This window comes from Bombus impatiens, unplaced genomic scaffold (genome assembly GCF_000188095.3).
Source record: "Bombus impatiens unplaced genomic scaffold, BIMP_2.2 scf_0896, whole genome shotgun sequence".
Taxonomy (NCBI): domain Eukaryota; kingdom Metazoa; phylum Arthropoda; class Insecta; order Hymenoptera; family Apidae; genus Bombus; species Bombus impatiens.
In genome coordinates this window covers 103,175-130,738 of record NT_177315.1, presented here as the reverse complement: position 1 = coordinate 130,738, position 27,564 = coordinate 103,175, and the positions used below count along the sequence as shown (strand labels likewise).

General features: G+C 32.1%; 3 protein-coding genes and 2 long non-coding RNA genes across 5 annotated transcripts; 2 read left to right on the top strand and 3 right to left on the bottom strand.

Annotated features, from left to right (window-relative positions):
• Positions 1-414: 414 nt before the first annotated feature.
• LOC100743479 (sorting nexin-14) lies at positions 415-13,820 on the top strand. Its single transcript, XM_003492855.4, has 9 exons — positions 415-677; positions 1,857-2,100; positions 2,398-2,787; positions 11,320-11,632; positions 11,758-11,913; positions 12,035-12,159; positions 12,241-12,302; positions 12,425-13,269; positions 13,351-13,820. The coding sequence occupies exons 1-9, from the start codon at positions 556-558 to the stop codon at positions 13,752-13,754; spliced, it is 2,661 nt and encodes an 886-aa protein (XP_003492903.1). The 5' UTR covers positions 415-555; the 3' UTR covers positions 13,755-13,820.
• LOC100744033 (cysteine-rich venom protein 6) lies at positions 3,251-6,409 on the bottom strand. Its single transcript, XM_003492860.4, has 3 exons — positions 6,262-6,409; positions 3,652-3,776; positions 3,251-3,562 (listed from the first exon to the last, which is right to left on the bottom strand). Exons 1-3 carry the CDS (start codon positions 6,311-6,313, stop codon positions 3,467-3,469), a joined length of 273 nt encoding a protein of 90 aa, XP_003492908.1. The 5' UTR covers positions 6,314-6,409; the 3' UTR covers positions 3,251-3,466.
• On the top strand, positions 6,406-7,658 carry LOC117152251. Its single transcript, XR_004462568.1, has 2 exons — positions 6,406-6,518; positions 6,592-7,658. It is a non-coding gene; the product is annotated as an uncharacterized LOC117152251 (long non-coding RNA).
• On the bottom strand, positions 8,931-9,676 carry LOC112213641. The gene is made up of 2 exons (XR_004462567.1): positions 9,255-9,676; positions 8,931-9,157 (listed from the first exon to the last, which is right to left on the bottom strand). It is a non-coding gene; the product is annotated as an uncharacterized LOC112213641 (long non-coding RNA).
• An 8,511-nt stretch (positions 13,821-22,331) lies between the features above and the next one.
• LOC100748740 (muscarinic acetylcholine receptor DM1) lies at positions 22,332-27,533 on the bottom strand. Its single transcript, XM_012390849.3, has 5 exons — positions 26,702-27,533; positions 25,474-25,753; positions 25,073-25,199; positions 24,512-24,829; positions 22,332-23,964 (listed from the first exon to the last, which is right to left on the bottom strand). The coding sequence occupies exons 1-5, from the start codon at positions 27,168-27,170 to the stop codon at positions 23,443-23,445; spliced, it is 1,716 nt and encodes a 571-aa protein (XP_012246272.1). The 5' UTR covers positions 27,171-27,533; the 3' UTR covers positions 22,332-23,442.
• Positions 27,534-27,564: the final 31 nt, after the last annotated feature.

Genomic DNA, 27,564 nt, shown 5'->3' with positions numbered 1-27,564 from the left:
ATATAATTTTTTAAACCTGTCATTTAGTATTTGTATATATTCTATATTTTACATATATGTTAACATTTCAGTAAAAACTTCTATTAATTTTCTCGAAGTATAAGAAAATGTTTAAATAAATGAGAGAAATTCCTTATTAACAATTGTGTAATTCATTTACATATATAAAAATATTGTAAGAACTATATAATGCAAACCTAAATAAATGTCAATAATTTAATAAAATTTTCTAAATAAAATTTGTAGAAAGCTTAAGATATTTGCTTATTATTAATAGTTACATTACGTGATTTAAGAAACAAAGAAATATTTAAAATTAAAACTATCTATGTGCTAAGTATTTGTAATTTTGCGAAGTTAAATATACATATATATATATATATATATATATATATATATATAGATTGAATGTTTTTGTCACGTGGTTTCTTAATACTGAGTTATCTGCCAAAACGTCGTATTGAAGTTCGTTGATATTGGAAATGTTTACGTGCTTTTTTGCTCTGGTTACAATGTTCTATCATAATTCGAGAAAGAAGAATTTTTAATAAAATAATGGCATTTGTGTCTGTCTTTAAAGTGCAAGACTTTTGTAAGACGATAATTAATGTGTGTAATATAATAATTCCTGTGACTCTTTTCATACTAATTGCGTTTATTTTGATCGTATTTAAAAGGTAAGTGATTTAAATACTTATATTTTATTACTAGTAAATTATATGTTTAATTTTAATCATTTATTTTTTACGTCTTTTGATTATTGTTATTTTGGTATCAGGTTATCTTATTATTACAGTATCTCTAGTTTTATGTAATTTTGTGTTAAATTATTGTAAAAATATCATTCTACGTTCTTAAAGTTGTAATTTTTTATTATAGAAGTGAACATAAGAAATACTATTTGTGTTTGTATAAAGATTTTATACAATTATATAAATGATAAATTGTATATTTAACAATTTTTGTTATTTATATTATTATATGTAATTGAACATAATGGACAACAAGTTAGTGTATGGCGATTGGTAATAATATGCATACATTTGTGCATTTACAAGTATATACATAATTTTGTATGATGAGCAACCTGTTACGAATTAGATAAAAAATGTAAGATTACATTGGATAATTATAATAATATTATTAGTTACAAAAATGTTGTTAAGTTAAGTTTATCGATTATGTAATATAATGCAGAATTTAAGATTTATTGGCATCGTATAATGATTAATGAAATTGTAGGGCTTATTTGGAAGAGGAACTACATCAATTTCTGATTTTTTACATTATTAACTAACTTGTACATTCCATTACCTTCTAGATGATTTTAAATTTTCACAGCTTTTTCAAGAAAAATGTGTTTTTTATTATTTTTGATTATATTTTTTATATTTCTTTGATTGTATCATTTCTTTCAATATATACATGCTAGTATGCGCTCTACTTTGGATATTTTATATAGTATATTCTGCAATGTTTTACATCTTTAAACATTTCATAAATGCATAAACATCCACAATCTAGTTATTAGTTACATTGTACAATTACTCATTTACCTAAATCGTTAACTAAACAGTTTATAATCTTTGGTACAGTTTTGACGCAAATAGAAATTGTGAAAGAATTATTAAGTTCTTTTTTGAATGTAATGGACTGTACAGATTTAGTGGTAGATTTACTATCATTGTCACAGCGTCAAAAGCTGAAATCCTTCCACATTTTATTAATTCTTTTGTTAATAAAAAATAAGGAATATAATAAGCGACAAGTTTACGAGACATTACAGAATTAATTTAAATTATTAAATTATTAGATTAAAGAATATAATAATTGCCTGATTTATCTACGAATTTCAGTTTCATTTGGATACTTATCGTGTGTTGTCTCTATATAACCAGTGTCTTTTATGGGCTCGTTATATTAGAGTATGTCGGCGTGGCACTCGTGAATTTAAATGCAATAAGCGATAGTTTTAATCCAACCTATGAAATCAAGGATCCGTGCAGCGTTTGCAGTAATAATAGCTGCAAGAGACATAAATTGTTGCCACATTCGACGAAAGTGAAAATACCGAAGGATCTTGACCATGCATTAGAACAAGTAATTAATCTTTGCAATTCAATGCTTCGTAAAGTTTCTTAATTTTTTAATTTTCCTTTTATTTCTGCAATCCTTATAATAATGAAATTCATCCTTATAATAATGAAATTTGCGGCAATTTTGTTTTCTTATCTTTTGCTGTAATGAAATTTAATTGGGTTTCTGTAACTGCACTTCCATTTTACCTTAAAACTTTTCGGCAAAAATTAACAAATAAAGTTCCTATTTAATTACTGTCACGCTTCGTATATATATATCAAACGAAAAAAAGAACAGATATAAAATTTGTTTCCACAGCTTCTGGAAGATTTATTGCAGAAATATGTTTGCGCATGGTACTCGGATTTTTCGACGAACGAAGCGTTCGTACAACAGCTTCGTTTGGCCACAGCTACTGCAACGAAAGATATCGCAGTTCGGTTGCTTCGCACAGACGTGTCCAATGTCGTGTTTTACCATTTAATACCTCTAATATTGCAACATGCTCAAGATTGGAAAACATTACGCACAAAGATAAAGGATTTGTCGGATACATCTTGTTTCGGGAATCAACTGATCGACCATTTTGGTCGTGAGATACATCCAGCGAGTTACTCGCGTAAGGCAGAGCTGAATTATCTGAGAGGAATTGTAACAGCGTTTATACCGTATTTATTACCTACCATCCATGTGTCTACTAACAACAAGGTAAGTTCTTATAGAACGTTTATGAGATCGAACTAATGATTATTAAGAGAAGACCATTGTGAATTTCTCTTTCATAAATTGTTTATGATATACCCTAAACGAAATTTCACTTGCGAATTCCTTCAAAGCAAATTTTTATTCCTCCTGTGAAAACTTTTAAATGTTTGACTAAAAACTGATTGTACAATATAGTAAAGATTACAATCAGCATCGCAGAATTTTTTACGTTTTTTGAAAGTTTGGGACAGTAAAAAAATTAGGCGTGGACATAAACGACTAAGGGTCGGTGTAAAAATATATTTGTCCATATGCGGGTTAAGAGAATATTTCTTATCAAATCGCTCGTCATTATTTAATAAATATTTAATATTCTTTAAGAACTACTTTATTGATGTATACACATATAAATTGTTACTCTACTCGCTACTCTATGGATTCTCAGAAACTACGCTGATCAACTTCATAATTTAAAATACATAAAATTTGTATTTTATTCACCTTGGAATTCAATTGTTTATGCTACCTACTCATAAATTATAAGACGATACATTTATGAAAATAGCATTTCTTTTCTGAAAATTCTTATACTAATTCTATGCCTTGATAATGTGAAGTTAATAACTTTATATAAAAATGGAGTTGATCATTTGGAATCAATTACAAATAATGCGTGTGTTTATTACGAACACTGATCAAGTGGCACACATTGTGAACTGTTTGTGTCTCTAACAGTGCCCTTTACACATCTGCAGCCGCTAGTGGCTCTATTGCATACCTGAAAAGAATTTATTATCAGAAAACAAATATTATGATGCAGTGTATTGATATCATATTAATAATTAATAATTAATAAATAACACTCACGATTCGAGGGCAAAACTTGCGATTTGGTTGTGGATTACTGCAGGTTGGCTCGCATAGTGTTCCACATACGTGTTCTTGTTGATTTTCTGGACATTCTGATTCGGCAGTTGAGTCTTGGATTGAATCTAATTTCGGGTATTTACAAATAACATAGACGAAGATGAAAAAAATATAATTTTGACCCTCCCACAGAATTCGTAAAATTACATTAGTAATTAATAGATATTTGAGAATATGAGGGAGTTTCAGTCCGAATGATATACAGAGTGTCTCAACTAAATGAGATCATCTAAATATCTACCTTATTTGTGTTTATATGTTTATATGAATGATATGAGAACTTCTGAGAACAAAGTTGAGCTATTTCAAGAGGCACGTGTAACGATGGAAAGAATTTTTTCTCAAGGTTACATTTTCAAGAGATTTCAAGGCCATCGGTATATTTTTTATTCTCTATACAAAAGTATTAAGATATTTATGTCGGCAGATATATAGAATTCTATTCAAAAACATATCGGTGACATTGAAATCTCCTGAAAAAATGATTTTGAGAAAACATTCTTTTGAGAAGAAAAGGGGTGATTCTACGCGAAAAAAGAAGTCGAAAATATAGAATACAAATTTTTTTTTTTTTAATTTTTCCATCGAGACAACGATCTACAGTGAGATCCGTTATAACGTACCGCAGGCGTACCGAGCGAAAATTCAAAGTCGATTTTCTCGAAAACAAAGCCTCAAACGAAAAATGTTTATTGTACATTTTCGACTTATTTTTTCGCGTAGAATCACCCCCTCTCAGCTTGTACCACCAGTTACCAACCACCCTGTATATTTTTCCCTTATTTTTTCTCGTAGAACCACTCTATACTAAAATTGCTCTGTGCCACCAATTACGGATCACCTTGTACAATAAAATCTTCAGTCAAAAAAATACTCGCCTCTCTTTACGAATATGTAAACACTTTATACTACATAAAGGATATTAATTAGTTACAATAGCAAAGAATATACGAAACGTAATTGCTTAGATAAAAAAGCAATATGTCAAGTCGTGTCTAACTATATTTGGTATATATGTTCTTAAATTATTTAAATATTTTTTTTAACACCATAGATATTCCAAGGCGAGGATATATTCAAAATTTGAAATTATTACAACATTAATTCTTTAGTTTTCTAATATTCCTTTGTTCTGTCCTATTATACAGGGTGGTTGGTAATTGGTGGTGCAAGCGGAAAGGGGGTGATTCTACGCGAAAAAAGAGGTCGAAAATATAGAATAAACATTTTTTTTAATTTTTCCATCGAGACAACGATCTACAGTGAGATCCGTTATAACGTACCGCAGGCGTACCGAGCGAAAATTCAAAGTCGATTTTCTCGAAAACAAAGCCTCAAACGAAAAATGTTTATTGTACATTTTCGACTTATTTTTTCGCGTAGAATCACCCCCTCTCAGCTTGTACCACCAGTTACCAACCACCCTGTATATTTTTCCCTTATTTTTTCTCGTAGAACCACTCTATACTAAAATTGCTCTGTGCCACCAATTACGGATCACCTTGTACAATAAAATCTTCAGTCAAAAAAATACTCGCCTCTCTTTACGAATATGTAAACACTTTATACTACATAAAGGATATTAATTAGTTACAATAGCAAAGAATATACGAAACGTAATTGCTTAGATAAAAAAGCAATATGTCAAGTCGTGTCTAACTATATTTGGTATATATGTTCTTAAATTATTTAAATATTTTTTTTAACACCATAGATATTCCAAGGCGAGGATATATTCAAAATTTGAAATTATTACAACATTAATTCTTTAGTTTTCTAATATTCCTTTGTTCTGTCCTATTATACAGGGTGGTTGGGTGAATTTTCGTAATTATAAAAATACCCATAGCCCGATGGCTTCTCTGGATTTAATTTACACTGTACTTACACTTGTACCTATTCTTCTATTTATACTTACTTAAATATATTTTTATTACACATTCATCCACGCGTCCCTCTATCAGATAATCTCGACAAAATGTTCGCACTGCAACGATACGCGTTTTGTATAATTTAATTGAATTAATAACAGTCCGCAGTTTGCTAATTACGATATTCTAATATTTTCATTTATATACAGGGTGGTTGGTAATTGACGGTGCAAGCGGAAAGGGGTTGATTCTACGCGAAAAAAGAGGTCGAAAATATAGAATAAACATTTTTTTTAATTTTTCCATCGAGACAACGATCTACAGTGAGACCCGTTATAACGAGACGCGATAAAGTGCGCGCGTACCGAACGAAAATTCAAAGTCGATTTTCTCGAAAACAAAGCCTCGAAGGAAAAATTTGTATTCTATGTTTTCGACTTCTTTTTTCGCGTAGAATCACCCCCCTTTCCGTTTGTACCACCAGTTACCAACCACCCTGTATATTTCTTCGTTGAAAATCATTATACACACTACTTGTAATATTCATTTCATGTCAAAATATCGAGAGGAATATATGTTTTGGATTGCCTCGAGGAAAATGAAAATAAAAAAGAAAGGGAAAAGTTGAAGATGATCCAATTTCCATGCAAGGATAAATCAAAGTATATCAAATACTTACAAATACCAAGAATCATGACAACAAGCAGAGAAACTACTAGGCATCGAGACATAGTAACTTCTGATAAGAATATTTGCTTTACACTTATTGAACTCTTCCTCGACTTTGAAAAGTTGACACAGTTATCCTCGATTTTTATACTGCAGTTTCTCTCATAGTACACGTATATTTGGTCATACGTGTCTTTCCCTTGGAGATAACACGCGCGCATAAATAACAAGTTTTGATAAACTATTTGACAGTTGGTAGTTATTTATGTAAGGTTTTATCAAACCATTATTTATATATTTATTATAAGATTAGCCATGTCAATGTTATCTTATCATACAGGTATGCCAATTTCCCTGTTCATTAAACATGGAGATAACGACTGTTGTTCTTTTACAAGGTGATACACATATTGAGCCGGCTTTCTCATTTTTACGAGTGTGTGTGTGTGTGTGTGTGTTTGGATGAAGGATATCTTTCTGCACTTGCGGCCTAGAACTTCTATAACTCTTCAAATACACACAGAGAACAGAAGCGCCTTTTAGTCTAGAATATCCCTTATCTGAAGCGATACGGAAGACACGGCTAGCACTGAGCCATGAGAACATTCGATGAGCAATGTTTGCCAAACATTTTGAGGAAATTAATTCTTTCCCATGTCAAAATTTTCACGGTACAGGTATAAGCAACCGGAGGAATCATGAGAACATCACGAAGGGTCATCGTGTGACTGCGTGCCACGTTCTTTAATTAAGAAGCAATATAGTAAGATGCAGTAAGAAGCGAGCTAAAGTTTCCTTTCGACTCGATCATCAATCCTGCGGAATTTGTGAGTTGATTTCCAGTTATAGAAGAACTGGTAAGGTAAACACGTGCAGAATTGGAGATTGGAGAGCAAAGGAATACAGAAGCAAAGAAGTAAAGATGAGCAAACGGGTGTAGCGAGGAAGGAAAGAGGCGGAGGAAAGAAGAGAGCAATAGAGATAACAGAAAAGCGAGAGCGAGATCAGAAGAAGAAAGGAGAATAGTACGAGGTGAATACAATAGTAAGGTTAGAAAGAACAAAGAGCACTGAAGTGGCGCGAAGGTAGGTAGGTAGGTGGCAGGAGGTAAGTAAACCGTTGAGATTCTTGGACAGTAAGGAGGAGAGAAAAAAGGAGAGATCAAGAAAAGGGGAAGTGAAAGGAGAGATGAATCGGTGAGAGATAGAAAACTTGGCGGAATAGATCAAAGGGCTAGAAGAGGAGACAAGGGAGGAGAGAAGGAGATAGATGGAGGAATGGAGGGAAGAGATGATGGAAGACAGAAGAATATGGAAAGAGGAAACGAATAAATGGGGAGAGGAATAGAAAAAGGAAACGCTGAAGTGGGCCAAAGGGAGAAAGAAGGGAGTTGGAATGGAAAAAGTAGAAAAGGAAGAGGGAATCAAGGAAAAAGACCGTGGTAATAAAAGGAGTAAGACAAATAGAGAGAAAGAATGAAACAAAGGTGAAATAATTTGCGAAGAAAGAAATGGTGGTAGTAAGAGCGAGAAAGACAAAATCAAGAGGAGACGATGATATGACGCAGTAGAATTAGGAAGTTGGTGAGACAAAAGAATGCACAAGTCGGCCTAACTTCTGTTTTTGGTTTCTCATTGCCAATGCGTCAAAACTGAATAATCGAAACCCTAAGATAACATATTACTACGTCCATTTATCCACGACACATACAATTGTAATCTGTAACTATCTTTTGTCTAGAAGCTAGTTGTACAATATAGCAAAGACTTTAATAAGTAACCCAACATTTCTCTACATGTTTTCAACGCCTAGAACAGTAAAGAAATTAGGTGTGCACATAAAGATTCAGCCTTTCTAGGATCGGTACGAAAATACACTGGTGTGTTTAAAGGAACGCTGGATTTTCGCCAAAAAATTGATGATATTTAAACTGTTCTAACTTCGTAATTAGAAAACATACGACGATCATTCCGGGCTCGTCTTGATGCGTGAAGCTTCTACTTTTGGAACGCTTATTTTAATTATCCCACAAAGTTCTTGTATCATGTGGCAGAGTGGCATAGCGAAGATGCTTCTCCGTTTCGAAAATGTGTCAAATTCAATAGATTCTACAGGCATTAACAATTTTTTTGGCGACTAGAATCATCACGGACTTGAAGATTGGGGTATTCCTTTTACAACGACTCATGTAAAGTTGATGTACGATTTTCTTTCGCCGTTTTATTGAATTTTGGATGAAAAGTGCGCCGCCGGTATTAGAATAATCCAACGTACATCACGTGGAGGTTGTATAGTCGAATTTGTACGATTCAGACGTATGTGTGTAGTGTGTACGTATAGTGTGTGTGATTTATGCATACATTTAGCCAGTGTTTTTAGCGTGTGAGCAGGTAAATGTTCAAAAACCAGTTTCCCCATTTTTGCCTTGCCACTTCCTGACATTTTTCTTCTTATGCATGTTTGTCTATATGTGGATTAAGAAAATATTTCTTATTAAATCGCTCATCTTTATTTAATAAACATTAAATATGCTTTAAGAACGTTCTTTATTGACACATACACAGATATAATACAAACAGTTACTTCACCCTGTAAATACTCAGAAATGTTATGCTGATCATTCCATTAATTCAGTTGCATAACATGTTTTTGGAATTCTGTTATTTATGCTATCTTCCCATGAGTTATAAAATTATAAATTTATATGTATATCGAATACTAATCTTGTACCTGGATAATGCGAGAGTGATAACCTCATATAAAAATGGAGTTGATCAATTCGGATGAATTATAAGTAATGCGCGTGTTTATTACGGACAGTCATCCAGAGGTATTCATGTTTTGTTCCTTTTGTTTCGGACAGCGCCATCTACACGCCTACAACCTTTAGTGAGTTTGCTGCATATCTGAAAGGAATTTATCAGAATATAATTTGTCATTGTCAGAATATAGACACTACTATGACGTTAATGTATCGATATTGTAATAATAATAATTACGAACATTTACGATTTTAGGGTACAATAAAGGATTCGGATCCTAACCGTTACTATCGCAAGTTGGCTCGCAAAGTGATCCACATATGTGTTCATGTTCATTTTTCCTACAATCTGGTTTGGCATCGAAGTTTTTTTTTTTTGGAATTTTTACGAAAAAGGATATTTAGTTAATAAATATTTGAGGATATAAAGGAGTTTCAGTGCAAATAATATACAGAATGGCCCGTAACTAATGGCACGATTGGGTGATTCTTATTTGAAATTATTATAACGTTAGTTCTTTTTTCTGTCCTATTATATATTTGTTCGTTGAAAATCATTATACACACTACTTATGATATTCATTTCATGTCAAAATAACGAGAGGAATATATGTTTCGGATTGTCTCGAGGAAAATAAAAATAAAAAAGAAAGGGAAAAAGTTGAAGATGATGCAATTTCCATGCAAGGATATATCAACGTATATCGAATACTTACAAATGCCAAGAACCGTGACAACCAGCAGAGAAAGTACAAGCATGGTGACTTCTATCGAGTATATTCGTTTACTTTACGCCTTTTCAACTCTATTTCGATTTTGACAAGTTGACCCCGATGTTCTCGATTTTTATATTACAGTTTCTATCATAGAACACGTATTTAGTCGCATGGGTATGCTCCTTAAAGATAACACGTGCACATAAATAACAAGACGTGATAAACTGTTCGATAGTTGATCGTTATTTATGCGAGGCTTTATCGAATCGCTATTTGTATCTTTATTATAGGGTTTACCTGTGCGAATGTTTTCAGCCCTGTTGCCACTCAGATATATCAATTTTTCTGTTCATTAAACGCGGAGCTAACTTTTATGGTTGTTTTACAAGGTGACAGACGTATCGAGCCGCCTTTTCCACTTTTACGATGAATGTCATATATTCACACCCTCTTGCATTTCTTAGTTGTTTCAAATCGATCAATTCTTTGGCCAATCAAGGATCGAGTACGATAATTTATCATAGTGTTACTGCAAATATTTCAATTCCTGTCGATTTTATAAAATTACAGGATCTTGGTGAAAGGAATAATGAGGGAAGAAATATTAAGCGAATCTTTGGAGTCCCGTTTCATAGCTATCAAAATGTTTAAAAGGATTGAATTTAATAATGTAAATTGATTGAAAAAAGATGGCGAATCAAATCTACACATTTTTCTATTCTTTTCATTTCCGTCATTGTATCCTTCTAACCTGTGGTTTCTCAATAGAATTTTGATTTTATTTCCTTCTGTTTCCTGGACGATCTTATCCGATGAGTTTTTCTGGTTTTTTATGTTCTCAATATTTTCCTATTGCTCACTCTAGTATCAATAAGTATATGCTTAGTTAAAAGGTTGTTTATTGTACTCTTTTTCCTCATATTGTATAAATATATGTAGAGTGAATCACCTAAGAGTGAAAGCTGAAATGTTTTAATGTATAGTATCAATTATTATATTATATATTAGTATTAATTATATTGAAAAATGTAAAATATGTTATCATGGACACTATCCTGAGTAACTGTTTGACATCCTCCCTTGTCTTTCATGCGAAAATTTTTACAAAATAGAAGCTAGAATATCTACAAAACTAATAGTTTTTCGACGCAAGTAGATTAATAGCTTTTTTCATAAAGAATTTCGATTTGTATTGTTTAGCGTATTAAAAAATGTATGATTTCATTTAAAAAAGCGAAGTTGACCTTCACGTGACCTTCACGCGCCCACCTGCAGAAAAACTAACATCAGAATATGTCCTCTTTGCAGGCACTCAACTTTCATCTGAAACACTTTTCAATATAACTGATGATATCGAACAAATTTTAGCTTCAACTCTTAGCTGACTCACCCTGTATACTCATGTAGCTCTTTTGTAAGCGGAAGAGGCTAGAATAACGATATCTTTTTTCAGCACAAAATTTGTTGTTGAAATTAGTGTAATCAGCTATAAAAAATTTCAACACAAGCGTGATTATAAAATATTCCTTTTTATTGATGATGATAATGATTAGAGTGGAAAGGGTAGTGTAAATCTGTATTTTACTTTCAGGTCATACTTCGAGAAATTTTGGCCAATTGGATTTTGCTGCCAGCAATAGACGCGATTGCTGATCCAGACAATATAAATGCGTTAGTCGCGTTATCAACTCATCGCGATGTTCCAATTTCTAACCAAGTGGACGCAGTTAATGTACCGATGTTGCAATGCTGGATGACCATTCCAATGATGCCAAAAAACACGCAGAATCACCTGAAACCCTCTTTGGATGAAGTTTTAAATGATCCTCGTTTATTGTACATGTTTATGCAACACATCAAAGAGAATGGCCCTATGAATCTCTTTCAGTTCTGTTTAGACATTGGTAAATACATATTTATACATAGTGATAGATAAAAATAGTAGCACAGAATAAATGTTCCTTTTAAAAGTACAATTTTTTTGTAGTAAAAGTATTTGATGAATTCCAATACATATATCTATTTCCAGATGATCTAAGCAAGCGTATGTTAAATCCAGAAATGAGTTCGAATGCAGAAAGTAGTTTGTACACAGATATTCAAAATATGTATGCAACATATCTGGATCCTGAAGGCCCAGAATACTTACATTTACCAGGAGATATATCCATGGGCATATGTCAAAGTAAGAGTACTTCGTTTTGAGAGTTCACCTGCAATACATGTGCAATTTATATTTATATATTATCAATATAATATGCTACAAAATATCCAGCTCTTACATTGTATGTCAACAACACTTCTAGTTTTAGAAAGAGGTCCAAAGAAAATTCAGGAAATGAGGACTTCACGACCATTTTATCAAGCACACCAAGAAGCCCATGCTTTATTAGAATCTACTTGCCTACCATCTTTCCATCATAGCTATCAAGTAAGAAAATCGAAAAGCAATTGTTCTTTATTTCCTATATAATCGTTCTCGTGATAATTCTTTCTTTATTTTACGTTACAGTTGTATGATTTATTATGCGGACAACCAGTTCCAAGTCGAGTTACGCAGTCACCACGATTGAGGTAATCTTTTTGCACTTATAGACATAATAACATGTACAGTTGCCAACGTTATACGCTGCTCAAAATAATTAGGCGAGTTTTTACTTCCTATATCTTAAAATGTATCTAATTTTTATTTAAAGCGTTACTAGTGGATCCGCAAATGCATCCTCAAAGATTGGAAATCATTTTCCGAAGATTGACGTTTTGAGATTATCAACCATAGACGGGATGTCATATCAAGATATATATCAAGGCGAGGAAATAGATTACCCTTCCCGTTCTTATAGCGAGATTAAACATTCCGATAACAGTTCCCACAGGAATTTAACAACATGGCGAGTCAATATTCCGCACATTGAAACTGGAGATAATCAAACATTATATTATTATGTCATCGCTGTCAATAATATTTCCGAAGGAAAATCCTGGACTGTGTTACGTCGTGATCAAGATTTTTACATTTTACGAACACGATTGGCAGAGTTTCATGGTGACAAAGAATTGAGCGACTCGCCATTACCATCAAGAAAGAATCCTCATTCATCATGTACTATTAATAAACAACGATATGAAGATTTTCTGGAAAAATTACTATCAAAACCAGTGCTCAGGAGTAGCGAGTTGTTGTATAATTTCTTGACTGTGCCAAATTTGAAGCCTTACTTTACAAATTATAGCACGCCAGATATTGGTATATTGTATCAAAGTATGGCATACAAATTAAGAAAAGAGAAAGGTCAAAATTTGGACAAGTTTCTGGCAGTGTTTCTGGCCTCGACTAATATTAAAAATGAATATACTGATATTGGAGTTGAACCAGCGAATGAATCAACTGTACAGGAAGCGGAGGAAAAAGGACGTCGTGATCTTGAGTTTGGAGTATTTGGAAACAATCTTGATTTGGATCTTAATTTTAGAACTTTACTTTCCCCTTCGTTAGAACGTTCTCACGTTAAGGGTGCTTCTTTCTGTATTGTAGATGCTGGTAAATGTTTTATCTTATAAATCTTTATAACGTGTGCCTCATTCTTGTATAAATAGAGTTTAGTGAGTATTACTGTTTCAGTGGTGAGGTTACTGAAAGTTCCATCGATGATTGATCGAGTTTTATGGATGATTGCTTCATCATCGCGTGCGAAAATAGATCCATACGTCAACGTTCTACTCTACAACGCTTTAGCAAAACTTCTAAGCGGTGGTCGTGCAGCGACCGTGGTAAAACTTCTGCACACAAAGGTATTGTGTGAGAAGAAGGATTCATCTCAAGTGAATCGCCGGAATTACTATGAAATCGCAAAAACAGGATTGTATGGTTTGTTGCCTTATTGGTTAATGGTATTTTATAAGCCATGGATTGAAATAATGGATTCAATTTTGGACTCCTTACAAAATGCACCGCTTAATAAGCATCTGGCATATGTTCTTCTGGACCAGATTTTGATAAATATATTTCCAGAACTTACAGTTTAACTTGTATGCATATGAAATATACATACACTACTCGTCAAAAAGATTAGATAGTTACATTTAATTTCTCAATGACGCGTGTAAAGTTTTTCGTCTGTATCGTTTAATATTAAAACATTATGAGCTCAGGATATGCGGTTCGTTGAAAATAATTAAAAATCTTATGAGTTTTAGTGTGTAACAAAAAAAAATTGCTTTATTTTAAGGACGAAATGATAGCACATGTACAATAAGAAAATAATAATCAACATAAATTATAACTAACCATAATTACTTATCAAACATATATACTTATTTAATAATGGGTACATCCCCCTTTATTTTCTATTACTTCTATTATACGATTTGGTATCGATTTATATAGTTTGTGACTGTAATTTTGGCTTAACGTATCCCATTCACGTACAATTGCATTTTTTAATTCTTGATGCCTGCTGCCTCCTCCCATTTGTCGTCGAATTGCTGACATTGTCTCTTTTCTTGTGTCATGAAAATAATATTTTACCCCATCAGGACCATCCAAGTTGAATCTTTTTCATCTGAAAATGGTACCCTTCTCCGTTTCTCTTTCCAATGCATTCTTTCTTTTGCAAAGTGTAAACGTTCTACTTCGTGTTTCGTTGTTAACGAAGGTTTCTTTTTCAATTTTAACCTCTTGATATTTTTGCAGGGTAGTATAACTCGACGAACACTTGAAACACTGGCACTAACACTAGATTTTTCCATTATTTGCTTCGTTGTTAACTGCAAGTTGGAAGCTACACGCAAAATTGCTCGCTTATCACGATCGGATAACGATGATGGCCGATCAGTACTTTTCTTTTTGCCATAATCTTCAACATTTAACTACTTTTTGCTATAATCTTCAACATTTCTTAAAAAATTGTGTATTACTTTATAACTTCTTCTTATTACTTTCGATATTTTTGTTACTGATAACTGTTGCTGTTTTAGTTCAAGAATTTGTTTTTTTTCAGACTCGTTTAATTTTTTTCTGCGTTCTACATACTTAGAAATTTATATAATATTGTACTATAATCTTTACTCGTTGATAGATCATGAACTACTGAGCAATTTCTAAACATATTAACAAAGTGTGTTGTCATTTCGACCTTAGTATGGAATAGTTTTTCTTTGTTACACACTAAACCTCATAATATTTTTAATTATTTTCAACGAACCGCATATTCTGAGCTCATAATGTTTTGATATTATACGTTACAGACGAAAAGCTTTACACGCATCATTGAGAAATTCAAGATAACACACCTGAGTTATCTTTTTGGGGAGGAGTGTATATAACGAGTATATATAATATATAATTAATGTGGAGATTTTGAAGATTATAATGTTACATAACTAGTCATGAAAAACTAATTCAAAAAGATGTGTAAAATATATAAGGTAGTTTGTAAAATAGCAGTAATAATTTTTTATGAAATTATTGTACTGTAAATATATGTAATGTTCCTAGGTTATATCAGATTTTGTCTAACAGTCTGTTACTTTTTTAGTCCTACTGTGCACTTTTGTAAAAAGGCATAAATAAACATATAAATATTAGTCTAGGCTAGAATACCCCCTTAACTAAATAAATTATACATACATAATATATAATATAAATATACATTTAAAAATTCAAATAAAAACTAAATTAAACATATTTTCTTCTTCATTTCCTAATGTCTTTTATGAATAGTGCCACCACACATCATTAATGAAAGCACTGTCAACATATTGTTAGTAAACCCTGCATCCTGTATTCCTAATCTAAAAGTTTTTTTAAAACCTGTAATTGTGTAAAAACAAAAAAACAAAGATTAAATATTGAATCATTCGTAGAAATAAAACGCTCGTTTCTTATAGATAGTATGGTATATTTTATCCAGATTCTACTGGTATCATTACATACAGTTTTCTCTATACGTCTTTTTTTTCACTTACGTAACGTTTTTTTGTTTGTCGCCTTATGTATTCTTTGTTAATATAAAACACGTATATAAACATAGATCGAGTATATTGGTGTTTACAGGTAATGTATGGTTAAAAAAGGTCGTACACCATTTTTCGTTATTTCGATATACGGTTATGCAAAGACATCATCATCTTGAAACGATTTGACACAATTCTTTTTTTCTTTTTTTCTCATTTTACTCTGTGCTCAACTACGTACAAGTTTTTTTTCTTTGCAGTGTTTTACATGTTTCTCTGTGTCTAGACGTGTGGGCAAAATTATAGCTCGTAACAATGATACGACAATTTGAAAGAATCGACGATCATCATTCGCGTATCCTTGAGCGATAGTAAAAACGATTCGAGTTCGTTACGAAACCTATATATATCGAAGAAATAGGAAAATTGTGTTCAGTGGAAGTGTAAGAAAATATTTTCCGGAATTTTATCGCCGACCTGTATATGGAATACGATTAATTACCCATGGAATGAAAATGCAAATTTTCTATCACTCTACGTAATACATATGACTACAGAAAAGGTGCTCGATAGGTTATGCATTACATTCAATAAAATGTAACAGTAAAACGATTAACCTGAATTAAAGAAGTTCCTTAAGAATCGTTCGTAACTATGAAAAATTGAACACGTCCGCAGTTTAATGCAATACTTTTTTTTAATGATTATTATTATAACGATTCGTATTCACGATAATTGAATGAATTCTCAGGTCAAATTTGATTTTTTTCGAAGATCTCGATTTCTTCGATATCGCTTAATCGATTTTGATTGAGAACTTATGTATGAGACCGATGTGAAAAATCCATTATGTCCAAATCCGAAGTCGATGTGCAATAGACAATGCGTAAAACAATGTGGAGTTTGGACACCGCTCCGCTCACCTCTCTAGAGAAGATGTACAAATATACATTTTCGTTTGATACTCGAACTGATGTAAAATTAAAAAATTGGCACACCGTATGGTACATCTCTTCCGTCGTATATTATATATATGTATATTATGTATACGTATATGTATATATGAATGTAAATTAATAACCATGTTTTACGTACGTAAGTTTTCTTACTTGGCAAAGTCATTTCCTTTTTCTTTCTTTTTTTTTTAGCTTCACAAGGAGACTAAGTACTTGCACGAGGCTACTACGCAAAATTATGGTGCGTGTTTGTAACCTTATCGTTTCTTCCTCGTTCACGAATTTTTTACATATTCGAAAAATTTTTCCATTCGTGCCTTCTATCATTCTACGAAACCTTCCGACTTGGAATGATTTTATGCTAAAGAAACAATTGAGGATATATAATAATAGAAAGATAATTAATTCAAATTAAAATAAATACAAAATAAAAAAGTGAACAAATTAAATATTAAAAAAGTAAACAAATTTAAATAGTAGTGTGACTTTGGATTAATGCAATTTTGGATGTTTATGAATCAATCGATGTAATATTTTTCTTATCGTTATCACCTATTCAGGACCAATTGTAATTTGTTGAAATTGCAGATTCTCAATTTTTCTCAAAAATCCTTGAGCGGTCAGCACATCACTCTATACATAGTATATGTATGTACAAAAAATAATTCTAAACGACGTTTTGTCAATATAAGGCGATATTTCTAGCTAATTAATTTTCAATATAAATAGCACCATTTTGCGCAGTAATCCTCTCTGCAGGAATTCTGTTTTTGAACCGACGTCGTTTCGCCCATTTAAATAAATTAGGTAAACTGCGCAACAGTCGCATCACGGAACGTATCTTATTGGGAAACATTCTGTACACGTAACATATATTTCATCCCTCCTTAACTGTCTGGTAATTATTTACAAAGCGGAGGACCTTACCGATTTCAATGAGCTTAAAACATGTTATCGAGGTTAACATTCTGAACAGCTTTTCCCTATACATGTTACCATCTTTCGACTTTGATTTCCGAGATATTGGCAAGTTTCCGCTTTAACCACAGTATGATTTTAGTAATCGAACAGTCAATATCATGGCATTTTTTCAATATCATAGCCCAAGTGTTTACAATCTCGAATAACGACAATATAATATAAAGCTTAATATATAAATTGTATCTGCCCTATTATTTAATATCTTAACTTATTTAATAGTAACATTATGGTAAATTATCTATCCTAAACCTAACCTAATTATTTTTCTTTCATACGTGAGTTGAAAATGATTATCTGTATATGCCAGAATGGAGTGTAATTGTGATGTAACTGAACTGAAGTTTTTTTGTGGATATCTCAGTAATTAAAGCCGAGCGACGGTAACGTGTACAGGAAAAAGTTGTTCAGAATGTTGGCCTTGACAATACGTTACAAGATCGTTGAAACTGGTGAGGTCGTTCGCATCGTAAAAAATAATTTCCACTTCCTTGCATCTTAGAAAGATGATCGTTTTTTTTAACGTTGAACATCGAATAGTTTTTCCGCATACACGTATTTACAAATTTACAGGTCCTAAGAAGTAACAAGTACGAGACGAATAAGGTGAACGTCGACTGAATATGAATCATTCATCTTTAGAAAATGCCGTTCTTCGAGGGATAATTCTAGAATAATTAACGATACGCTCCTTAAACCGAACGCGACTGCTGTCAAGTTGACCATCTGCTTAATTAATAAATGTATACTTTCGATTTGTTTCGGTCTCTTTTATCGTTTGAATATTCATAAGTATATCGATCTCAGAAACTGAAAATCATTTAATAATTTAATAATAGTGGGATTATAATTTATAGCTTAATATTGATGTAAACAGAATCGGCTTTCCTTACTAATTTTTAAAGAATCAGGTTTATAGTAATCTTCAATGTAGAAAATGATAATTGTTTATGAAATATTAATTTAAAGAAATCATTGCAAAATCTAGAATTAAGATCAAAGTGAGATCTTGTTAGAATTCGTTAGATCTCTTATTATAAGGATTTATTAAATTTTGTTAGTTCTCGTCGAATAAAAATAATATTGACGCAGTACTAACAAGATTTAATTAATCGACTTTAATATATAAGTCCTTTGGTTTACTGTTTGGATAGGCAAGAAAAAATCTCACTTTTAATATTGAGAAGATCGTTCCAAAATGTATCAATATTTATAAGATGAAATAAGAATGGTATTTAGCTATTATAATAATACCTTTTATGGGTACGAATTTTATAATTAGATTTTATACAGGTTGTTTCAAAATTAGAGATTTTAAAGATACAAGCAGTAATTAATGAATATATGTTCAATATTGCTTTATTATCTATATATATAAAAGTCAAAATATGTATGTACGTATGTATCTTCTTCTATCTAAAGAGTTCTATACTCTATTATACTATTTTCACCAAATTTAGCATGTATATTCTTCGATACTGCAGAAAAAATATTGTGGAGCCCCCTATCCCCAATCACCCCCTCTTAACCGAAGCCCGAGTAATTTTTTGTGTACTAACTCAATAATTTTCAATAATTTTGAGGGGGAATATTTTACACGATGGTGTGAGTGCTTGCTGGAAACAAAATTTGGTTTTAAAATTTATTGTGGAAGAATTAGTTAAAAAAATGAAAAGTGAATATGTTAAGTGAGATTTGAACAAGGGAGAATTTAAAGAAAAATATGAATATTTAAAAAAGTAATTTTTTAAGGATTTAGCCCTTCAAAAAGAGATTCAACCTTTGAACCGCAAGATTCAAAAGATTCACTACCTGGAAAACCCCCGCAACCGGACACACGCACCTAATAATGTGATACATAGTACAATCTAAAGTTTCGAGCGCCTATCGATGAGCAACCCGCCATACGGCAATCGTTTCTATAAAGCTTCAACAAAATTTTGAAATAATAAATTGTATATAACTGTATATAATTGTATATAAATAATTGTATATATAACGAACTTCTTCACACAATAATTTGTTAATTAATATTGTGAATGAATTAACAAATTACAAGTTACAAACTTCTTTTTAGTAATTTGACAATATTCAGTCAAATTCAGTCAGTTCATGTCAGTTTTTAAAATTTTACAAGGTTAATAATTTTATACACAATTTTTAGATCGTTGGTAAGAATTGTATTGAATTTTATTGCAGTTAGAAGTTTATTGAAATATAATTTCATAGAGATGAAGAAAGGTCTTATGTAATACTGGTTGCTCATCGATAGGCTCCAGAAATTTGCACATATAAATTTTCTTTACCAAACAATAAAATAAAATTGAACATAGATCATTAAGTGAAACGTACTTCTTTCATCTTCCTTTTTCTCGATTAAATTCTCTGCTTGATTAACTTGTAGTTTTGAAACATCCTATATTGTTAGTAATATTTCACATTCAAATGAATTATATTTTATTATGTTGTTACAACAGTGTAAAGTAATTAGTTGTAAAAAGTAACCACATAGAAATGAATGATGATTATTAAAATTCTATTTTAAATGGATACACACAAAAATGCTAAGTATGATGAATAAATTAACATAACAATATTTTACAAAAAAGGAATTATTTGCTAAAACAGCGAAAATTTGTATATACATATACATACATATAAATAAATATTAATATAAAATATGTATAAAAAGGTAACGCAATAAAAATCACAGAATATCTCGACAAAGAGCCATTAAAAACGAATTATTTTGTACTTATGTTCCTAAGCAGAATTCAATAATAATTCAGGATTACATAAATAATGAACTTTTATAATAACTATATTCAAACATCCAACATTATTATTAGTATTACATCAATAATGTAAATAGTTTATTGTTGAATTGCTGCAACCATATTAATTTAGTTTTGAAAATTTGATTTATTTATTACACATTTAAGAAAAACATTGAAAATAATTTTACTGTATCGGACTAGAAATTATAAATTTATTTCACAAGATGTAGATTATTCGAAAAGCCGATCTATCACGAAAACTTCTGTAAAACGAATAAGATGTTACTCTTTTTTTTTTTATCAAATTTCATGTAGAATGACAAAGTTACAATAGTTCCCGGATAAATGTCCACATTTTCCTTGGTAAAAGTTCTGTGTCTTATTTCCACCATTTCCTATCATATCGTATCAAATTCAATAATTTCAGAGGAGTGATATACTCATTACTATATGAACATAAATTTTTCATTTTTCCCGACACTTATACTTCATTTATATGTATACAATATATGAGCTTCTCAGAAGCCAAGCTCAACTCCACTTTGTCACTATTCGGTTGCTGAATGTATCTTTGTTAAAAAGATTATTGAAAATAAAAATTTCGTTTACTAGAAAACAGTTAGTTTACATTTCCGTTACGTTAATATTTACTTATTAATCAAAATGACTAAATTAAAACTTCGCTCGTATTTAAATGCTGTATAAACACTAGCCATCTTAGCTGCCATGTTTGTGACGTCACGATTCTGTCTTCTCGATGCACAGTCGTATATGTGCTCTTGCATGTACACGTTGGTATCGGAATTATACATGTAGCAAATAGCGAATTAAAAACATGTGTAGCGCTGTCACAGACTTGTGATTTCATATTTAGAATATATTCGATACGTGGTCGAAAACGTCCGGTATTTTACATTTTTAATTGCTTATAGCTTTATTTTTAATAATATACAAAAAAGATACGCGTCTAAAATTTCTGCTTTCTGAATTCATTTGCATAATTAGTGAAAAATATGCAAGTATTGAATTCTCCCAATGTCATTATACAGTTACATCATACAGAAAATTTCTCAACTTCATTGTGCATATTACATATTACAATTAGAGTAGTACTATCAGTAGTATTTCAGTTATTCAGGTAACTAGTGATGTCACTATGATTTAAAACCATAGAGGAAACTTATCGTACCCATTTATCCGAGAAGTACTGTATGCAACTGACAAAAAATCACGTAATGTTCTTTCGTAGAAAAAAATACATAATAAAAATTTTTGTAGTAAACGTTCGTAATAAAAAAATGATAGCAAATCCTTAAGTCCTTATTTATATATTTAGTACAAGTATACCTTTGAAAGGATACATTTATTAAATTACCGGCCTATACTATTGATATCTTAAAGCTTCGTTTGGCACGTGTGATTAGAATGTTATTTAATACGAAAGTGTTAGAACGTTTTTTTCTTAACACGAAAGAATCGATGCAGCGCTTCTTATATTTTTTTTATACCACTTTGTTGCCGTTATAGTTGTGACACACTCTCTATGTATAATAGCGCTTGTTTTGGTTTTCCATGACTAATTACACTTAAAACACTCATTTACAACTGGACTACTATTTAAAATGTACATCGAGTGCGTTATGTGTTCCTCGAATAAAACGCACGAGAAAATGCCTGTTTATTAACTTTTCTTCCTTAGGATTCGAATAGATTTCGTTTTTTTGTGCGGTATAGCTTTGTGTGTGTGTGTAGGAGGTTTATGAAATTTTGTCAGCTTCTTAAACTTACGTTACTTTTCATTAAACAAACATTTTCATTTCTATAAAAAATTTCAAAACTAAAGTATTAAACAGTCTTTTAATAAATTTAGAAAAACTATTAACAATAAATTAATATTTTGAGGTTAGGTTCACTCAATGATAATTTTTTGTTGAATCTATCCACCTGTAAATGAAGTATTCTCACAAACATTGATTCAATTTGTAACGTTTGTTTATGGAAACTGATTTTGTTTCACAAACTATAGAAAAGAACTCGATTCGCGGCAAGTCATCGGCTCTATCGCCGCTGAAATCGAGCCACAAATTTGGCACTGTCGCGTACGTGCCGGTTATCTAACCCTTTTTTGTTTTTCCTTTGTACGGTTCAGAAATATATTTATAAAGATTATTTTTTATGGCAGTATTCACGTTGCATTGCCTCAAATGCGGAAATCTGAGCTGTCTAACCGCGAACATTTAAGATTCTTCCGATTTCCGACAATCTAAAATAAAAAACATCTTTCCCCCTCTCTCACTAATAAATTATTTCGATCTCTTGCTAATTATTACCATTTTAATGATATATTATGATTGAAAATTACATATTCTCTTTTCTTTTAAATATACAAATTTCTATGTCAATCATCTTTATCTGAAATGTATGAAACATAATTGTCAATTGAGAAACCAAAGTTAGTGGTATTATACATGTAAAATACTGTATACAAAATGTGTCTTATTAAATTTATCAAATCGAGTTGTAAACACCCTGTGTTTCCCCTAATCTAACACCTAAATTATGAAACAAAATCTCCGAGTGGAATTTTTTTAACTTGCTTAGACTGTCTTTCAGTTTGTACAAACGTTATTTTACGAACCAGTTTATCTTCTTCTTCGATAGTTTGCTTATCTCGAGAAACGTTGTCCCTTTATGAACCTTGTTACTTGCCTATAAAAAACAGAATTAAAAAGCGATTTGCTACTCGTATTAATTAAAAAGATTGGAAAGAGATTTTTTAACAAAATATAACAGTTGTAACAAATAATATCATTTGTTGATCGTCCTTTCGATTAGCAAAAGTGAAATACGTACTGTATAATAAAAATATTCGGCACGTTTAGTAGCCTACTGACAGCAGGTTACCATAAAATTCGTAAGCAACTCAGTTTCCTTATCATCGGCAAGCACGTTCGGAGGAATGATTAAAAAGGAGAAGAGAGAAAACGATAGAGAAAATAGTACGCCCTCGAGCGTGCAAACGTCGCACGCTGGGCGTTTCTACTGATATCATCCTCTGTCCATGGCGGCTCTGTTCCTATTATGCCACTTGCACTTGAGAATCCTCACATATGTTCGTCGAAATGCCGCGTTGCACAAGGCGTAACACATTGGGTTCACAGTACTGTTGATATAACAAAGGTAATAGAAAAAGTCCCATAGCTCCTGTGGTATGTACCAGGAGCAGGCTGTGATGGATTTAATTAGAACGAGAATATTATACGGTGTCCAGGTGATGATGAACGCCAGCAAGATGGCCGACAATGTTTTCGCGGCCTTTCGATCGGCCTTCTTCTCTTGTATCTTTTTCTTCTTCTTGTTCGCGGGTTTGCTCGCAGCCGGTTTGCCCCCCGACGGTTTCGGAATGTTTTTCGTATTCAGGGGAATCCTTATGTCGGGCATGTGAGACGGTCTCCTAGTGCTCAACGAGGGGCTCACCGTCTCCTCGTGGTACATTTTTATGCTTGCGGCCTCCGTGTATTTCCCTGTACTGTCGATAGCTCTCGGAAGCCGGATTATAATCGTGTATATCTAGATTGAAATATTATCATATAATATATTGGAAAGTTCAGAATAGATAGTACAATAATAGTAGTAATAATAATAGTAGTAAATAAAAAAATAAGAAAACGTAAAAATAAAGAAAAAGTGTATATGTAATTATATAGTTCTGTATTATAATACTTAAAAGAAAGATGAGATAAACCTGAAAAATCATTTGGAGCATATATTTCATGTAGCGAAAAAGTATATAATTCTGTAATACTTAACTTAAGTTTAAGTTATACTGTAACTTAAGTTTTTTGAATTATTCAGGATGTTTTACAAAAAGGTTGAGCAAACATTTAAATAGTCGCTGAGCTATTAAATCAAACAACTTCTATTCGATAAGAAGATAAAAATATTAATAACATAAAAATGGCTAATAAATTAACGAAACGATTAGTTACATACATATAACTTTTTTTCACAAATATTAGTAAGATGAAAATAATTAACAAATTATGAACGACTATGGAACGTGCGAGACACTGTTTGCATGCAACATTGTTAGAGATGTTAATAAATCCAAACATACAGAATCGTTAGAGTTGCTTCTCGTCGACAGCTCATCGGTTCTCTTAGATTTTTTGTAATCGTGGTTATCAGCTGTACTGATGGGTTTCTCAACGGTTAACGTGGTAGGATGAATCCCACTTAGAGAGGCAGATCGAGAGACCGTACCAGTAAGAGGGGTTTCCGCTGATAACGGCGTTATGGCTTCGTCATAACCGTGTCCTGTGCGACTGCTCTCAGCGCCTTCTATGTCCTCCTCTTCATCGTCATCCTCGCGACCACTATGCCACCACGCGACACACCACATCTTCAGCCACATCCATGAAAATGGTCTGTGTTTCTGTACAAATTTACACGAATTTATTATTAAGTATGGAGATTATAAGAGAAGAACTTGATAAGTATATTTTATAAAGGAAATGTCATGAAATCTATGATTAAATTAAATTTGAACTAGTCTTTAACAGATAATGTATATTTAATATTTAAATATTTACATTCCAATAGTTTATATCTGAACGGATAATTTAAATAGTTTTTAGTTAGATAGATAGATTTAGTTAAATAATAGTTAAATGTTTACTGTTTTATATTGAGGATAATGTTTCTCTAGATAAGAGACCGCGATATGTGTCGCATTCATGTCGTCAGCTCCTGTGCTTGATTCGCTTCTAGGCCTTCTACAGTCCTCCATATCCAACGCTTCATCGCTAATTACAAATAAAGAAAAATATGGTATAATATACAAAGAATACATTGTTTACTATCGATTCAAGTTCCATTTTTGACTTTAACTTTTATCAATCAAGATACGGGATATTTTCTGATTACAATTACAAATTAAAGTATAACCTATAACATGGTGAATCTACATGAAACAGTAAGTCGAAGGAGTTACGTACGAAAAAATGTCATCCTATATTTTCGACTTGCTTTTTCATATAGATTCACCCTTCTTCGTCAAAGAAACATGAAATAATTTACCTAGAATTACTCCTTTTACTAGCATCTTGTTTTCCAGCTTGTAAATAGGGAAGATCTTTTTGTCGTTTCTTGGTCTCCTTCCATATCCGCCAGTAAAGAATAATCATCACAGTGACAGGCATGTAGAATGCAGCAATCGCGGTACCAAATGTAATGTAATGATTTGTCTCGATGAATTGAATGTAGCAGGCGTTTATGGGCACCGTTCGTTGGCCTTCGATATAAGGCCAAGCGTAAATCCACGGTGGCCATAGAACCAGCGAAATTCCCCATGCGCATGCTGAAACACATTAAATATTTTTTTATTTTTCCTTATTTTCCTTTAATTTTTTTCCGTAATATTATTGTTAGATTGTGGATATTTATGCAAATTCATATTTTTATGAACACAATTGAAGAATTTGCAACAACGGGAAGGTAACACCAGCATTTTAGTTGTATTGACTGGGAAACAAATTCGATATTTACAATATTTCTGTAAATCTAATAATTTGTTTAACGAGACACTTGTTGGATATATTCACACTTTCTTCCTATTTTTATTCTTTCGATATACGAAGAATGGTCAACAAGAAAAAAGCTATGTCTCGAATATTTTTCTACGAACTACTTTCTTTATAAGTTTCATCAAAATCGACATCCGATATCGGTTCCACGTGTTCTCTTGTAAGAAGCTTTCCTGTATATGCATTATTGAATAGACAAAAGTAGGTTGATTTCTTTGTCTCTGTTCACAATGTCAAGGAGTTGTATAAAAAAGACTTCATTTATCGATAACACTGGTATTGTGAAATGAAAAACAGGGGAAGAGCTTGTCTACCAACCAGCGACATCCAGAAATACTGAAATATCAAATGTAAGCTTAGACTGATGCATATAAGACGCATAACAAGTTTAAGAGTATGCAATATAATATTTCTTCTGTGTCAATGATGAAAAATGACGATTATAGGTACTAAAGTAGCATCAGATATAATATTTATTAAAAATTCATTTATAAAAAGTTATATATATATTTTTATTATTAATTCATCTAAATATCTGAATAAGTATTCAGATATGTAAATATATGAATAATCAAGTATTCGAATATTCAAATATCTAGGTACCCAAATATCTAAATATCCAAAATCACAGATATTAAAACATCTAGATACGCAAACATCAAGAATATTGCCAGCCCAATCTAACCTTCTTAAAAAAGATAACAGAAACCTAATATGCATACCGATCATAATGGCTGCCCTCGAAGTAGTTCTCTTGGCGCGATACGTAAGAGGCCTCGTAACAGAGAAATATCTGTCGAAGCTGATTATAAGGAGGTTCAAAACCGACGCGTTACTCGCCAAGTAATCCAACGCCAGCCACGTGTCGCAAATATGCGGTCCCAACGGCCAGTAGCCGAGCACGGTGTAAAGCGTGAAGAGAGGCATGGATATTAGACCGATCGCGAAATCAGCTACCGCTAGGCTGAACAAGAAGTAGTTTGAGATCGTCTGCAGCTGTTTGTCGATCTTGAACGATATCATCACCATTATGTTACCGACGACGGTGGTCAGACTGAGGAATACGGCGATTATCACGATCAGTACGCGTTCCCATATCCTGTACGAGTGCAGTTCACCGCCGCAATCGAGACCATTACTCACGTTGTAGCTCTCGTTCCCAAAAATTTCCACCTCTGAAGTCACATTCATGTCTGAAGAGTTTCGCTATTGCCGAAAAATACTTCTTGTGCGTTCTGGTAATTCTCGAGAATCCTTTATGTTATTTTTTAATTATTTTCTTAAATAAATCTCCTCTTCTTCTTAACCTCTTCGTCTATTCTCCTCTCTTCGTTTATGTATGTTTCTGTTTTACGTTATATTCCTACTTTTTAAGTACAAATTTGCCCCTTTTTTATTTCTTGCCGAATTTTTTCGGCTTTCATTTATTGTTCCTATTAAAAGAAGTCGCGTGTTCTTTGTGATTTTTGTAACTTTCTTTTTCCTTAAAATTACTTTCCTCTCTCTCTCTCTCTCTCTCTCTCTCTTTCTCTCTCTCTCTCTCTCTCTCTCTCTCTCTCTCTCTCTCTCTCTCTCTCTCTCTCTC

Bases quoted from the DNA above. Each gene is read 5' to 3' on its own strand.
- LOC100743479 (XM_003492855.4), top strand. From the start codon at position 556: ATGGCATTTGTGTCTGTCTTTAAAGTGCAAGACTTTTGTAAGACGATA. The intron at 12,303-12,424 runs GTAATCTTTTTG...TTTTATTTAAAG, and splicing joins ACGCAGTCACCACGATTGAG to CGTTACTAGTGGATCCGCAA. The intron at 13,270-13,350 runs GTAAATGTTTTA...TTACTGTTTCAG, and splicing joins TTTCTGTATTGTAGATGCTG to TGGTGAGGTTACTGAAAGTT.
- LOC100744033 (XM_003492860.4), bottom strand. From the start codon at position 6,313: ATGTCTCGATGCCTAGTAGTTTCTCTGCTTGTTGTCATGATTCTTGGT. The intron at 3,777-6,261 runs GTAAGTATTTGA...ACCCGAAATTAG, and splicing joins TGTCATGATTCTTGGTATTT to ATTCAATCCAAGACTCAACT. The intron at 3,563-3,651 runs GTGAGTGTTATT...AATTCTTTTCAG, and splicing joins GCAAGTTTTGCCCTCGAATC to GTATGCAATAGAGCCACTAG.
- LOC100748740 (XM_012390849.3), bottom strand. From the start codon at position 27,170: ATGAATGTGACTTCAGAGGTGGAAATTTTTGGGAACGAGAGCTACAAC. The intron at 24,830-25,072 runs GTAAACATTTAA...AAATTTGTACAG, and splicing joins ATTATCCTCAATATAAAACA to AAACACAGACCATTTTCATG. The intron at 23,965-24,511 runs GTATGTTTGGAT...ATTTCAATCTAG, and splicing joins GAAGCAACTCTAACGATTCT to ATATACACGATTATAATCCG.